This window comes from Plecotus auritus, assembly GCF_963455305.1.
Source record: "Plecotus auritus genome assembly, chromosome: 6".
Classification (NCBI taxonomy): Eukaryota; Metazoa; Chordata; class Mammalia; order Chiroptera; family Vespertilionidae; genus Plecotus; species Plecotus auritus.
Window position 1 is genome coordinate 108,567,127 of NC_137773.1, and position 13,063 is coordinate 108,580,189.

The following is a 13,063-nucleotide window of genomic DNA, read 5'->3' on the forward strand; positions in this document are numbered from 1 at the left end:
ACCTCTCCACTGCCCCAGCCCCTTGGATCTCCCCCAATACCTGAAGGCTATCCCAGTCCTCTCCCTACCAGCCCAGGACTGCCTCAGCAGCTCACCCTCTTCTTCCCGCCCCAGCTCCGAGGTGGTCTCCATCTTTGCTGCAATCATGCTCTCCTCGAACTGGGCATAGCTGTCAAACACCTGGGTGAAGTCCCGCACGGTCATCACGGTCCGGATGGCCTCCTCGTACACGTCCCGAGCCTGTGGGTGGGTGTCGGGAGGGGTGAAGTGCTGGCATGGAAGAGGCATGGGTCCCCGCCCCACAAATAGACACAGAGAATCCAGCAGTGCTGCCCTTGGCACTAGTCCCAAGTTGGGACCCTGGAGGGCCTTCCCCTGGGCCTGCTTGCTCCCTGGAGCCTGCTCAGCTCCATCAGGCTCTGAGCAGTGACGCTCAGCAGAGCCAGGTTGGAGCCGTCCCCTTCCCTGATAGAGTGATCTGGGGACCTTGGCTCCTCCTGAGAAAACCGAGTGACAGCCCCTCATGCACAGTCACTGTGAGGTGCAAGGAAGACACGTGTCAAGAACCTGGCACCCGGGTCCACATTGCAGGGACTCTAAACTCAGCTCAGCCACAGAAGGTTCAATTGTTGCTACTAAGCACCCGTTATGCCCACCTGACCCCCCTTCTCCAGCTCAAATTCTCCCAGACACCCTGGCATCCCCAAGCTCAGGCCCCATCTCTCCACCCTGCTCCTGACTAGTCCTGCTCCACCTGGCTGCTGGCTTGTCTCTTGCGGCTAGCCTTGGCCAGTGCATTCTACTGGAAGTGGCAGCCCAAATGGTCATTATACAATGGATACCTGGTTATGCTTCAAGACTGGCTGGTGGCTCCGAGTGGGACACAGCCAGTCTCTCCTCAGCCTGCAAAGCCCTTTCCACCATTCCTTAGCACTTCACCACCCACTTTCTCCACTCAGCCCAGCTCCCGTCTACTCCCTTTCCCCAAAGTTCCAAAACCCCACGCCAGTTCCTCTGGGGATCTCTCAAAGCCCTACGTTTCTCTCCCCAAGGATGAGGGCAAGATAAGATGGGCTCTGTAAAAAATAAATGGCCCTAGCCGGTTTGGCTCACTGGACAGAGTGCTGCCCTGCGGACCTTAAGGGTCCTGGGTTCAACTCCGGTCAAGGGCACTGATCTCGGTTGCAGGCTCCTCCCTGGCCCGGGCCCAGGTTAGGGTGGATGCAGAAGGCAACCAATCGATGTGTTTCTCTCATATCGATATTTCTGTCTTTCCCTCTTTCTTCCACTATCTCTAAAAATCAATTGAAAAATATCCTCGGGCCGAAATCGGTTTGGCTCAGTGGTAGAGTGTCAGCCTGCGGACTGAAGGGTCCCAGGTTCGATTCCGGTCAAGGGCATGTACCTCGGTTGCGGGCATGTCCCCAGTAGGGGGTGTGCAGGAGGCAGCTGATCGATATTTCTCTCTCATCAATGTTTCTAACTCTCTATCCCTCTCCCTTCCTCTCTGTAAAAAATCAATAAAATATATTAAAAAAAAAAAAAGAAAAAAAAAAAGAAAAATATCCTCGGGTGAGGATTAAAAAAAAAAAAAAAATGAATGAATGAATGAATGGAACCACTTTAAAATGGCGATGGAGCCTGGCAGCATGGCTCAGTGGTTGAGTGTTGACAATGAACCAGGAGATCACGGTTCAATTCCCAGTCAGGGCACATGCCTGGGTTGCAGGCTCGATCCCCAATGTGGGGTGTGCAGGAGGCAGCCAATCAATGATTCTCTCTCATCATTAATGTTTCTCTCTTTCTTTCCCTCTCCCTTCCTCTCTGAAATAAAAATTAAATTAAAAATAAAAATGGAGATGGAGCTTCCATCTCAGAGGAATTGCCTAGCACATCTCACTCCTCAAACCTTTGGAATGTTAAAATTGGGCAAAATAATGTTTGGATTGGGCCTAGAGCACAATTATATACCAAATAACTGTTTGCAAAAATAACAAGAAAGCAGATGTGATGACTACCAGACTGAAAATTAAAAACATTCTGTGGAATTAGCACCACTGTATTAGCTTATTTGCACCCTTTCTCAAAATACCCATTGCATGTCTCCTAATCAGAACAGTGGGTTTCTGCCCGAATCAGTGATTCCTGAATAGGTATTCTTTTGGATCTCAAATAAATGCTTGTTGCTTCTCACTTAGGCCTTTTATTCTTAGGTTTATATTTCTGGTGTCAGAAGTGGGATCTAAAGTGGCCTGACCTCCATGGACTGGCATTCCCTGGAAGAACTGGGTACCTACTGGGCCTAGTTTGCACACACTGCTTCCATGGATAGCTGCCTCCCCAACCATGAAAGCCTCTTTGGTGTGAAAATCCCTCCTTTTGATTGAGGTAAATGACTTTGAGATCAGGAGGGGTTTCTGCCCCAGGGATGACTGTCCTAATGCCAGCAGGAATTTGCTATTGCATGAGGGCTACAACTTGGAGCGTGCTACCACAAAAGAATATTTTTTCCTCTGGAAGGACTTTTCACGGCCCTGACACTTGTAGGAAGTGCCTGGGAGGTGAGCAGCCTGCAGGGATCCTTCCCTGATGCGTAAGCACTCATTTTGTTGCTCACTCATTTGTTTCCATTCCTTTTGTTTATTATGTTGTCATAAGGAAGATTTCATAGGGAAAGACACATGAATCCTATAAATCCTTGTCCAGGCCAGCCCTCCCAAAATGACGAGTTTGCAGACCTCCCAGACCGGCATCTACTTAAACAAACGACCTGGGCTTTCAGTTAACATCAGTTGTCTTTACGTTCCGCCACGGCGACTTTCAGGAGAGTTTGTCTCTACCACTGGATCTTCACCTTCCAAAGTCCTCAAAAAGCACCTTCCTTGAAGTTCTAGCTAAATATATAGAGAAATATTTGGTCCTTCGTCTTGTGCCTTTTGAATAAAATAGGCCAAATTAGCCAAAATAATTTGAAATTCTAACAGCCATTCAGGAAAACCTTGATTTTTAACTCTATCTCAAACTTCTCTCCTCTTAAAAGAGAAGATTCCAAACGTCTTGGGAACAAGAGAATACACTCTTTAGTTGATATACAGAAGCTTCTAAAGGACAAAACAGGGTCCAAAATGGCATGGTGTAGGAAGATGGTGAACTCACGTTCTTCCACGGTACACTGAAATACACACTATATATAGAGCAATTACTCCGGAGAGAGAACTGAGGGATGATTGAACAGCTTCTGAACAACAAATGAGAGAAAGAGACCAAATAGAGAAGGCTGGAAACCACAGTTCTTTGGGATCTGCAGGAACTCTAGAATCAGAGGTGCTGGTGAGTACCACTGTTTATGTCCCACTCTACCTCAGTAGAGCGGGCAGGAGCTCTAGCCAGGCACTTTGGCCTACTTCCAAGATTGCTGCAGCACATTCCCTGCCACACTGCCCAGAGCCCATTCTGGCTCTGAACAAAGGGAGTAAGCAGAATCAAGAGGGCATCACCACACCCAGCCTCCCTGCCTGAAGCTGCGCCAGCACTCTGGGCACTATAGGTACCTGCTCACCTCCAACTGGCTTGCAAAAAGCACCCAGCACACACAGCCTACCACAGAAGTTACTTCTACACAAAGTCACATTTTCAAGACTGGGAGAGAGCTATTATGTCTAATTAATATAAATAAACATAGAAAATCAAGCAATGAGAAGATGCCAGAATATCTTCCAAATAAAAGAAAAAAAAATCCTAATGAAATGGAGCGAAGTAATTTGGCCAATAAAGAATTCAAAGAGCCCTAGCCAGTTTGGTTCGTCGGCCTGCAGACTGAAGGGTCCGGCTCAATTCCAGTCAGGGGCACATGCCTACGTTGCGGTCTCGATCCCCAGTAGGGGATGTGCAGGAGGCAGCCAGTCAATGATTCTCTCTCATCATTGATGTCTCTATCTCTCTCTCCCTCTCCCTTCCTCTCTGAAATCAATCTATATTTTTTTAAAAAACTTTAAAAAAAAAAGAATTCAAAGAAAGTCATGAGGATGCTCACCAAACTTGAGAGTGAAATAAAGGAACTTGCAGATTAGCCAATACAGAAGAATAGATCAGTGACGTGGAAGACAGGCAAGCGGAAATAAACCTATCAGAAGAGCAAAAACAAAAAGAATTTTTAAAAATGAGGGTAGTTTAAGGACCCTTTGGAACAACATCAAGCACACAAATATTTGCATTATAAGGTTCCCAGAAGAAATAGAGAAAGGAACAGAACCTTTATTTGAATAATGGCTGAAAACTTTCCTAACCTGGGAAGGAAATAGACATCCAAATCCAGGAAGCAGAGATCCAAACAAGATGAATCCAAAGAGACCCACACCAAGACATATTGTTATTAAAATGGGAAGTTAAAGATAGAGAATCTTGAAGAAAGCAAGAAGGAAACAGTAAATTATGTAAAAAAGAAATGCCAAAAGGCTTTCGGCTGATTTTTCAGCAGCAACTTTACAGGTCAGAAGGGAGTAGCAGGCCATCTTCAAAGTGCTGAAAGAAAGAAATCTACAACCTAGAATAATTTACCTGGCAAGGTTATCATTCAGAATCGAAGGTTAAAGAGTTTCTCAAAGTGAAGTATGTTCCATTTCCTGCTATAATTATTTCTCAGTCAGACTGAAATGTCAACAGTTACTGCTTCATTCTTGTCAGCTTAAACACAAATGTCATCACGTTTTCTTGAAAAGCAATTTAAAACATAGGTATTTTGAAGTGCTAGGCTTATACTTCATTGGAATAGATGTGTACAGCAATAAGCAGGTTTTCAAATCCATTACTAGTTTGTGTACAAATGTAATTATGTTCATTTTGTATGTATTATACAATGAGCACATGTAAGTAGTAAACTTACTACTGTTTAAATGCAAATGATTGCATCACATTTCTTTTTTATCATCCTGTATAATAAAAGCCCAGTGACCAAGCGGCGGAACGACTGGTCAACCAGTCTCTATCATGCGCACTGACCACCAGGGGGCAGACCCTGGAGGAGCTGCCCCCTGGTGGTCACTGCACTACCACAGTGGGAGCGCTGCTCAGCTGACCGGAATGAGTGGCTGCTCCCACTGCAAACCCTGGGCCGCCAGGCAGGAACCTGGGCTGCGATCATCGCCTCCTTGCCCTAGGCTCCTCCTTCTCGCTCCCTGCTGCCTCCTCCAGACGCCCCGCAGAGCTAACCCCAGAGGCTGGGAGGCGGGTTCATGGGATTGAGGCCTACTCCGCCGCCTCTCTGTGCTATTGTCCCTGGGCCCAACCCTGACCGGGTCCCTGGAGAGGTGAGTGCTCCAGTTCCACAGAAGATGCCAGACCAGGGAGCAGCCACTTAAGAGGGCGGGTCCACAACTGTTCAGCTGACCGGGTTGAGCGGCGCTTTCACAGCAGGCCACGCCCCCCCACCAGTGCATGAATCCCGTGCACTGGGTCTCTAGTGTTAAATAAATGTTGAAGTTCTTAAAAAAAAAGTTTCCCAGACAGGCAAAAATGAATGGAGTTCATCACCATTAAACCAATTTTACAAAAAATGTTAAAGTCTTCTTTAAGCAAAAAAAAAAAAAAAAAAAAAAAGGAAAGGCCATAACCAGAAATAAGAAAATATGAGGGAAAAGATGTCACAGGGAAAGCCAAATATTCAATAAAAACAGCAAAGCACACACTTAAAAAGCTACTATGAAGGTCAAAAGACAAAAATAAAAACCTCAACTGAAACTACAATAAGTAGTTAGGAGATATACAAAACAAAATGATTTAAAATATGACAAAAAGCATAAAGCATGGTGGGGAAGTAGAATATTTGAACTTCAACGTCTATCAGCTTAAAACAGACTACAATATAGAATGGTATACATAAAAATGGTAACCAGAAACCAAAACTCTAAAGAGAAAGGAACTCAAATAAAACACTAAAAAACAAAACAAAAAACCCCAGCAAACCACATGGAAGAGATAAAGAGAAAAATAGGACCAGAAGAGAATTACAAAAATAACCAAAAAGCAATTAACAAAAAGGCAATAAATACATAGCTATCAATAATTACTTTATTCTTTTTATCTTTTATTTTTTTGTTAATCCTCACCCGAGGATATTTTTTCCTAGAGAGAGTGGAAAAGAGGGGGAGAGAGAGAGAAAAGTCAATGTGAAAGAGATACATCAATTGGTTGCCTCCTGCATGTGCCCCAACAGAGGCCAGAGATGGAGCCTGCAACAGAGGTACATGCCTTGACTGGAATCGAACCCTGGATCCTTCAGTCTGCAGGCTGACACTTTATCCACTGAGCCACACCGGCCAGGACTACCAAAAATTACTTTAAATGTAAATGGCTTAGGCTAGCCAGTGTGGCTCAGTGGTTGAGCATCGACCTATGAATGAGGAAGTCACGGTTGGATTCCCAGCCAGGGCTTGATCCCCAGTAGGGGGTGTGCAGGAGACAACCAATCAATGATTCTCTCTCATTATTGATGTTTCTATCTCTCCCCCTCCCTTCCTCTCTGAAATCAATAAAAATGTATTTTTTAAAAAAGACATGGGGTATACAAAATGATATTGAATGTAAACTGTAATTGAAAAAAAAATTTAAAGACACAGAGTTGAATGAATTAAAAACATTACCCATGTATATGCTGCTTACAAGGGACTCACTTCAAATAGAAAGACACATACAAATTAAAAGTGGAGGGATGGTAAAAGATATTCTGCTTAAAGAGAAATGAAAAGAAAGCTGGGGTAGCAATACTAGCAATACTCAGATAAGACAAAACAGACATTAAAACAAAAAACAAGTAAAAAAAAAAGATAAACAAGGACATTACATAATTATACTGGGGTCAACAGAAGAGAATATAACCATCGTAAATATCTATGAACCCAACACAGGAGCACCTAAATATATAGAACAATTACTAATAGACATAAAAGAAGATATTCACAATAACAATAGGGAATTATTTAATACACTTTAATCTAATATACATTTTTCTATAGTTATTAAAAGCATAGGCTTTGAAATAAGACAGATGTGGGTTCATATTTTAGCTTTGTAAATTTTTTTTTTCTTTGTAAATTTTTTTTGAGTCAGTTGTCCAACCAGGTAGATCTACCTTTTCTTTTTTTCTTTTTTCAAGAAAAACAATCTTAAATATAATAATGTTACATTATTAATAAACCTTAATATCTCAAGAAAAACAATTTTAAGTATGATGTTACATGCAACAAACTATTCAAGAAAAATAATCTTACATATATTACTGCAATAAACATTAACATTTCAAGAATAAAAGTTTAAAATATAATATCACCAAAACTGTACTATCATGGTATCACAAAAGTTGTAGGAAATATTAAAAACCTGCAAATAACAGGATTACTTCTATTATATTCTAGAATATTTTCCCACTCTGGCTCTATTTTTGTTCATCAGTTTATGTTGTTCATTATATTCCACAAATGAGTGAGATCATATGATATTTATCTTTCTTTGACTGGCTTATTTCGCTTAGAATGATGTTTTTAAAGTCTATTTTGTCGGATATGAGTATTGCTACTCCAACTTTATTTTCCCTTTTCTATTTGCATGGAAAAATTTTTTCTGTCCCTTCTTTCATCCTGTGTGTGTCTTTTGTTTTGAGATGGGTCTCTTATAGATAGCATATAGTTGAGTCATGTTTTTGTATCCATTCAGCTACCCTACACCATTTGATTGGAGCATTTAATCCATTTACATTTAGGGTTATTATTTCGAGGTACTTATTTATAGCCATTTTAATTCTGTATGACTAGGGTTCTCTCTGTTTCTTCTTCTCAGCAATCCCTTACAGCAGTGGTTCTCAACCTTTCTAATGCTGCGACCCTTTAATACAGTTCCTCATGTTGTGGTGATCCCCAACCATAAAATTATTTTCGTTGCTACTTCATAACTGTAATTTTGCTACTGTTATGAATCGTAATGTAAATATCTGTGTTTTCCAATGGTCTTAGGCTCTACAGCAGCGGTTCTCAACCTGTGGGTCGCGCGACCCACAGGTTGAGAACCACTAGCAGGGTCGCCTAAAGACCATCGGAAAACACAGATATTTAGGGGAACTGTATTAAAGGGTTGCAGCATTAGAAAGGTTGAGAACCACTGCCTTACAGCCATCCCTTTAGCATTTCTTGTAATGCTGGCTTGGTGGTGATGAACTCCTTTTGCCTTTTTTTTTTTTTTTTTTTTTTTGTCTGGGAAGCTCTTTATTTGAACGTCTATTTTGAATGACAGCCTTGCTGGATATAGTAATCTTGGTCTCAGATCCTTGCTTTCCATTACCTTGAGTATTTCATGCCATTCCCTTCTGTCCTGTAGAGTTTCTGATGAAAAATTAGTTGTCAGCCCTACAAGAACTTATGTTACTTGTAGGTAACAGTTTTCTTTTTTCTTACTGCCTTAAGATTCTTTGTCTTTAATTTTTGGCATTTTAATTATAATGTGTCTGGGCGTGGGTCTGTTTGGATTCTTCTTGTTTGGGGTTCTCTGTGCCTCCTGAACTTGTGTGACCTTTTCCTTTACCAGGTTAGAGAAGTTTCCTACCATTATTTCTTCAAACACCTTCTCTATTCCTTTCTCCCTTTCTGCCTCTTCTGGCACATCTACTATCCTAATATTGTTATGTTTCACATTATCCCACAGCTCCCTTAAGCTGTCCTCCTGTTTTTTAATTGTTTTTTCTTTTTGGTTCTCTAATTGAGTGATATTTTCAACTCTGTCTTCTAATTCACTGATTCGATCCTCAGCTTCCCCTAATCTTCTGTGTATTCCTTCCAATGTGTTCTTTATTTGTATTATGTCATTCTTTAACTCAGACTGTTCTTTTTTCATAGTTACTGTATCTTTTTTCATACTGTTGAGCATTTTTAATATCATTACTCTGACTCTGTTTCAGATAAATTTCTCATCTCTGCTTCATTTATCTCTTCTTCTGGAGAATTCGATAGTTCTTTCATTTGAGAATTGTTTCTTTGTTTCCTCATTTTGGTTGTCTGTTTGGGTTTGTGACTATGTTGTAGGTAGATCCTATATACCTCTCAATCTCTAGTGCAAGACAGTGTTAAAGGCTTTTTCTGACTTATTGGATCAAGCAAAGACTCAAAAGCCTTCAGGACCACCTCTATCTAAAGACTAATAGGATTCAGTCTTGAATTGCTCCCAGGCAATCGTCCTCAAGTGTAGGGAGAGTTTTTTCAACAGTGTGGGGCAATTGCTTCTGCCTGGAGGCTAACTGTTACTTTTAATCTCTTAAGTGGCCTCAGGGCAAGGTGTTTCCAATAGGGTGTGTCAACTGCCAGACAGGGCAAGGCAGATGTCTATATGGGAAAAATGTCCTCCACTGTGTGAGGGAATGACTCAGCCCAGGAAACTTGGGGTGTCTGCCTTCTGAGCTCTATCCCCCAAGTCCCAGTCCTGGGTTCTGCTCTTGCAGCTCCAGTCCACTTCACCCTCCCTCTGCCAGAGCACAAAGTGGGTGGCTCCACAGGGAACTTTTGTGCATTGGCCCTTTAAGAGGGTGCCCAAACTTTCAGCTGTCACTCCCTGGCAGACAGCACCCCACTGCTTTTCACAGCTAGATATTATATGGGTACCCTCCTCAGTTTGGTGCTCTCTGCTGAAGAGTCCAACTTCGGGATTAGATCCCAGAGTTCTCAGTGGCTCCCCCATAGCTGATATATCTCTCTGGGACTTCAGTTGCCATCTGTGGGTGCCCGGCCAGCCCTTTTGCACCTCTGCCCCTCCTACCAGTCTCTATGCGGTCTCCACCTTCCACAATAGGGGATTTTAATATCTCACTCACATCAATAGACAGCTCATCCAGACAAAAAATCTATAGTAATAAAAGCACAATATGCTAATTAGACCAGACAGCTGCACATCCTTACAGACGACCTTCCGGATGAAGCCAGGGCTGCGAGGGCCGAGGCAAGTTGCTGTGGCTGCAAGGGCCAAGTTCCTTGCACACATTTCATGCATTGGGCCTCTAGTTAATAATAATGGCCTCAAATGTTACTTTAGACCAGAATGACTTAATGAACATTTAAAGAACACTTCATACATAAACTGCAGAATACACTTTTCCCCCCCAAGGATACCCAGAACATTCTCCAGAATACATCACATATTAGGTGACAAAACAAGCCTCAATAACTTAAAAAAGACTGAAATCACATCAAGCCTCTTTTTCAACCACAATTTTATGAAACTAGGAATCAACTACCAAGCACACAAATGTGTGAAAAAAACAACATGCTACTAAACAACAAATGGATCAAAGAGGAAATCAATAACCTTGAGATAAATGAAAATAAAAACATAACTTTTCAAAGTTTATGGGATGCAGCAAAAGCAGTTATAACAGGGAAGTTCATAGCTGTACAAGCCTACATCAAGAAACAAGAAAAATCCCAAATAAACAATCTCTAACTTTACCAGCCCTAGCTGGTTTGGCTCAGTGGATGGAGTGTCAGCCTGTGGACTGAAGGGTCCCAGGTTCAATTCCAGTCAAGGGCACATGCCCGGGTTTGGGCTCGATTCCCAGTGGGGGGCATGCAGGAAGCAGCTGATCAATGATTCTCTCTCATCATTGATATTTCTATCTCTCTCTCCCTCTCCCTTACTCTCTAAAATCAATAAAAATATGTATCTTACCTAATAAAAGAGAAACATATAAATTAACCATCACTCTGCTATGCCCACAGCCAATCAGAGTGAGTATGCAAATTAACCCAACAAAGATGGAGGTTAATTTGCATATGCAGGCGAGGAGCAGCCGGAGCAGCCGGAGCAGCCGGGAGGGGCCTGACGCCTGCTATGAGGGGAAGGGGGGCAGTGGAGGGGACTACTGGAGCCGTGCTACGGCCAGAAGCGAGGACTTGCTGGCTCCGGGCGGGCGGGAGCAGGGACATGCCGGCTCCCTGGTGGCCCGGGGAGCGGGGACTTGCTGGCTCCCGGGTGGGCCAGGAGCGGGGACATGCCGGCTCCCGGGCAGCTGGGAGTGAAACCAGGGGAAAGAAGGTCTATTCTTGCACGAATATCATGCAACGGGCCTCTAGTATGTATGTATGTATGTATATATATAAAGAACAAAACTCAAAGTAAGCAGGAGTAAAGAAATAATTAGATTTTTTAAAAACCAATAGGAATGATAAATTAAACTAAGAGCTGATTCTTTAAAAAGATAAAACAAAATTGAAAATCCCTTAGCTAAACTCTTCAAAAAACAAAGTCCAAATAAATAAAATCATAAATGACAGAGAAGTTACAACATAAATACAAAGAATTGTTAGAGTACTACAGTTAAATTTAAACAAATTCAACAATCTAGGATAAATGGATAAATTTTCAGAAGTATATATCTTCCAAGACTGATCCAGGAAGAGATAGAAAATCTACACAGACCGATTAATAGCAATGAAATCGAAGCAGTAATAAAAAACTCCCAACAAATAAAGTGCAGAATCAGATGGCTTTACAGGTGAATTCTATCAAACATTAAACAAGAATTAATACCTATCCTTCTTAAACTATTTCAAAAAATTAAAGAGGGAGGAATACTTGCAAACTCATTCTACAAAGCCAGCATTGCTCTGATACCAAAACCAGACACAAATATTACAACAAAAGAAAATTATAGGCCAATAAACCTTGATGAACACAGATGCAAAAATTCTCAACAAAGTATTAGCAAACCAGATTGAAAAATACATTAAAAGAATTATACACCATGACCAAGTAGGATTTATCCCAGGGATGGAAAGATGGTTTAAAATCTGTAAATCAATCAACGTGATACATCACATTAACAAAATAAAGGATAAATATCACATAATCATCTCAGTAGGCACAGAAAAAGCATTTGATAAAATTCAACATCTCTTTATGATAAAAACTCTCTATAAGTGGGTGTAAAAGGAACATACCTCAACATAACAAAGGGCATACATGACAAACCCACAGCTAATATATTCAATGGTGAAAAGCTGAAAGCTTTTCCTCTAAGGTCAGGAACAAGACAAGGATGCCCACTATCACCCGTCTATTCAACATGGCATTTAAAGTCCTAGCCACAGCAATCAGACCAAAAAAAAAGGAAAGATAAGGCATCAGATAGGAAAAAAGTAAAACTCTCACTATTTGCCATTGATATGATACTATACATAAAAAAGACTCCACCAAAAAGAATTAAGAAAACACTCCCAGTTACAGTTGCATCAAAAATAATAAAATACCTAGGAATAAATTTAACAAAGAGGTGTACTCTGAAAACTATAGGACATTAAAGAAAGAAACTGAAGAAGACACAAATAAAAAGAAGGATATATCATGCTTATGAACTGGAAGAATTAATTGTTGTTAAAATGTCCTTACTACCTAAAGCAATATACAGATTCAAAGCAATAGCTGTTAAAATATCAATGGTAGCCGAAACCAGTTTGGCTCGGTAGATAGAGCGGCCACCTGTGGACTGAGGGGTCCCAGGTTTGATTCCGGTCAAGGGCACGTACCTTGGTTGCAGGCACATCCCCAGTGGGAGGTGTGCAAGAGGCAGCTGATCGATGTTTCTCTCTCATCGATGTTTCTAACTCTCTATCCCTATCCCTTCCTCTCTGTAAAAAAATCAATAAAATATATTTAAAAAAAAAAATCAATGGTATTCTTCTAAAAACTAGAACTAATCCTAAAATTTATATGGAACTACAAAAGACACTAAATAGCCAAAGAAACCTTGAGAAAGAACAAAGTGGGAGGTATATACTCCCTGATTTGAAACAAAGCTACAATAATCAAAACAGTATGGTACTGGTATAAAAGCAGATATATACTAGCAGATCAATGGAATAAAATAGAGAGCCCAGAAGTAAATCACCACTTATATGATCATTAATTTATGGGAAAGGAGGAAAGGATATACAATGGGAAAGTGAAATAAATCACACATTAAGCCACAAAACCAGTCTCAATAACTTAAAAAATAATGAAATCATGCCAAATGTCTTTCAGACCATAATCTCAA

The 13,063-nt window shown here is 41.3% G+C and overlaps 1 protein-coding gene across 1 annotated transcript in view; it reads right to left on the reverse strand.

Moving 5' to 3' along the window:
• XAB2 (XPA binding protein 2) overlaps positions 1 to 13,063 on the reverse strand; it is a 30,962-nt gene that overhangs the window by 3,888 nt on the left and 14,011 nt on the right. Inside the window, exon 7 of the mRNA XM_080674340.1 lies at positions 96 to 240. Within this exon, the coding sequence (XP_080530466.1) occupies positions 96 to 240 (145 nt within the window). The remainder of the gene's footprint in view (positions 1 to 95; positions 241 to 13,063) is intronic.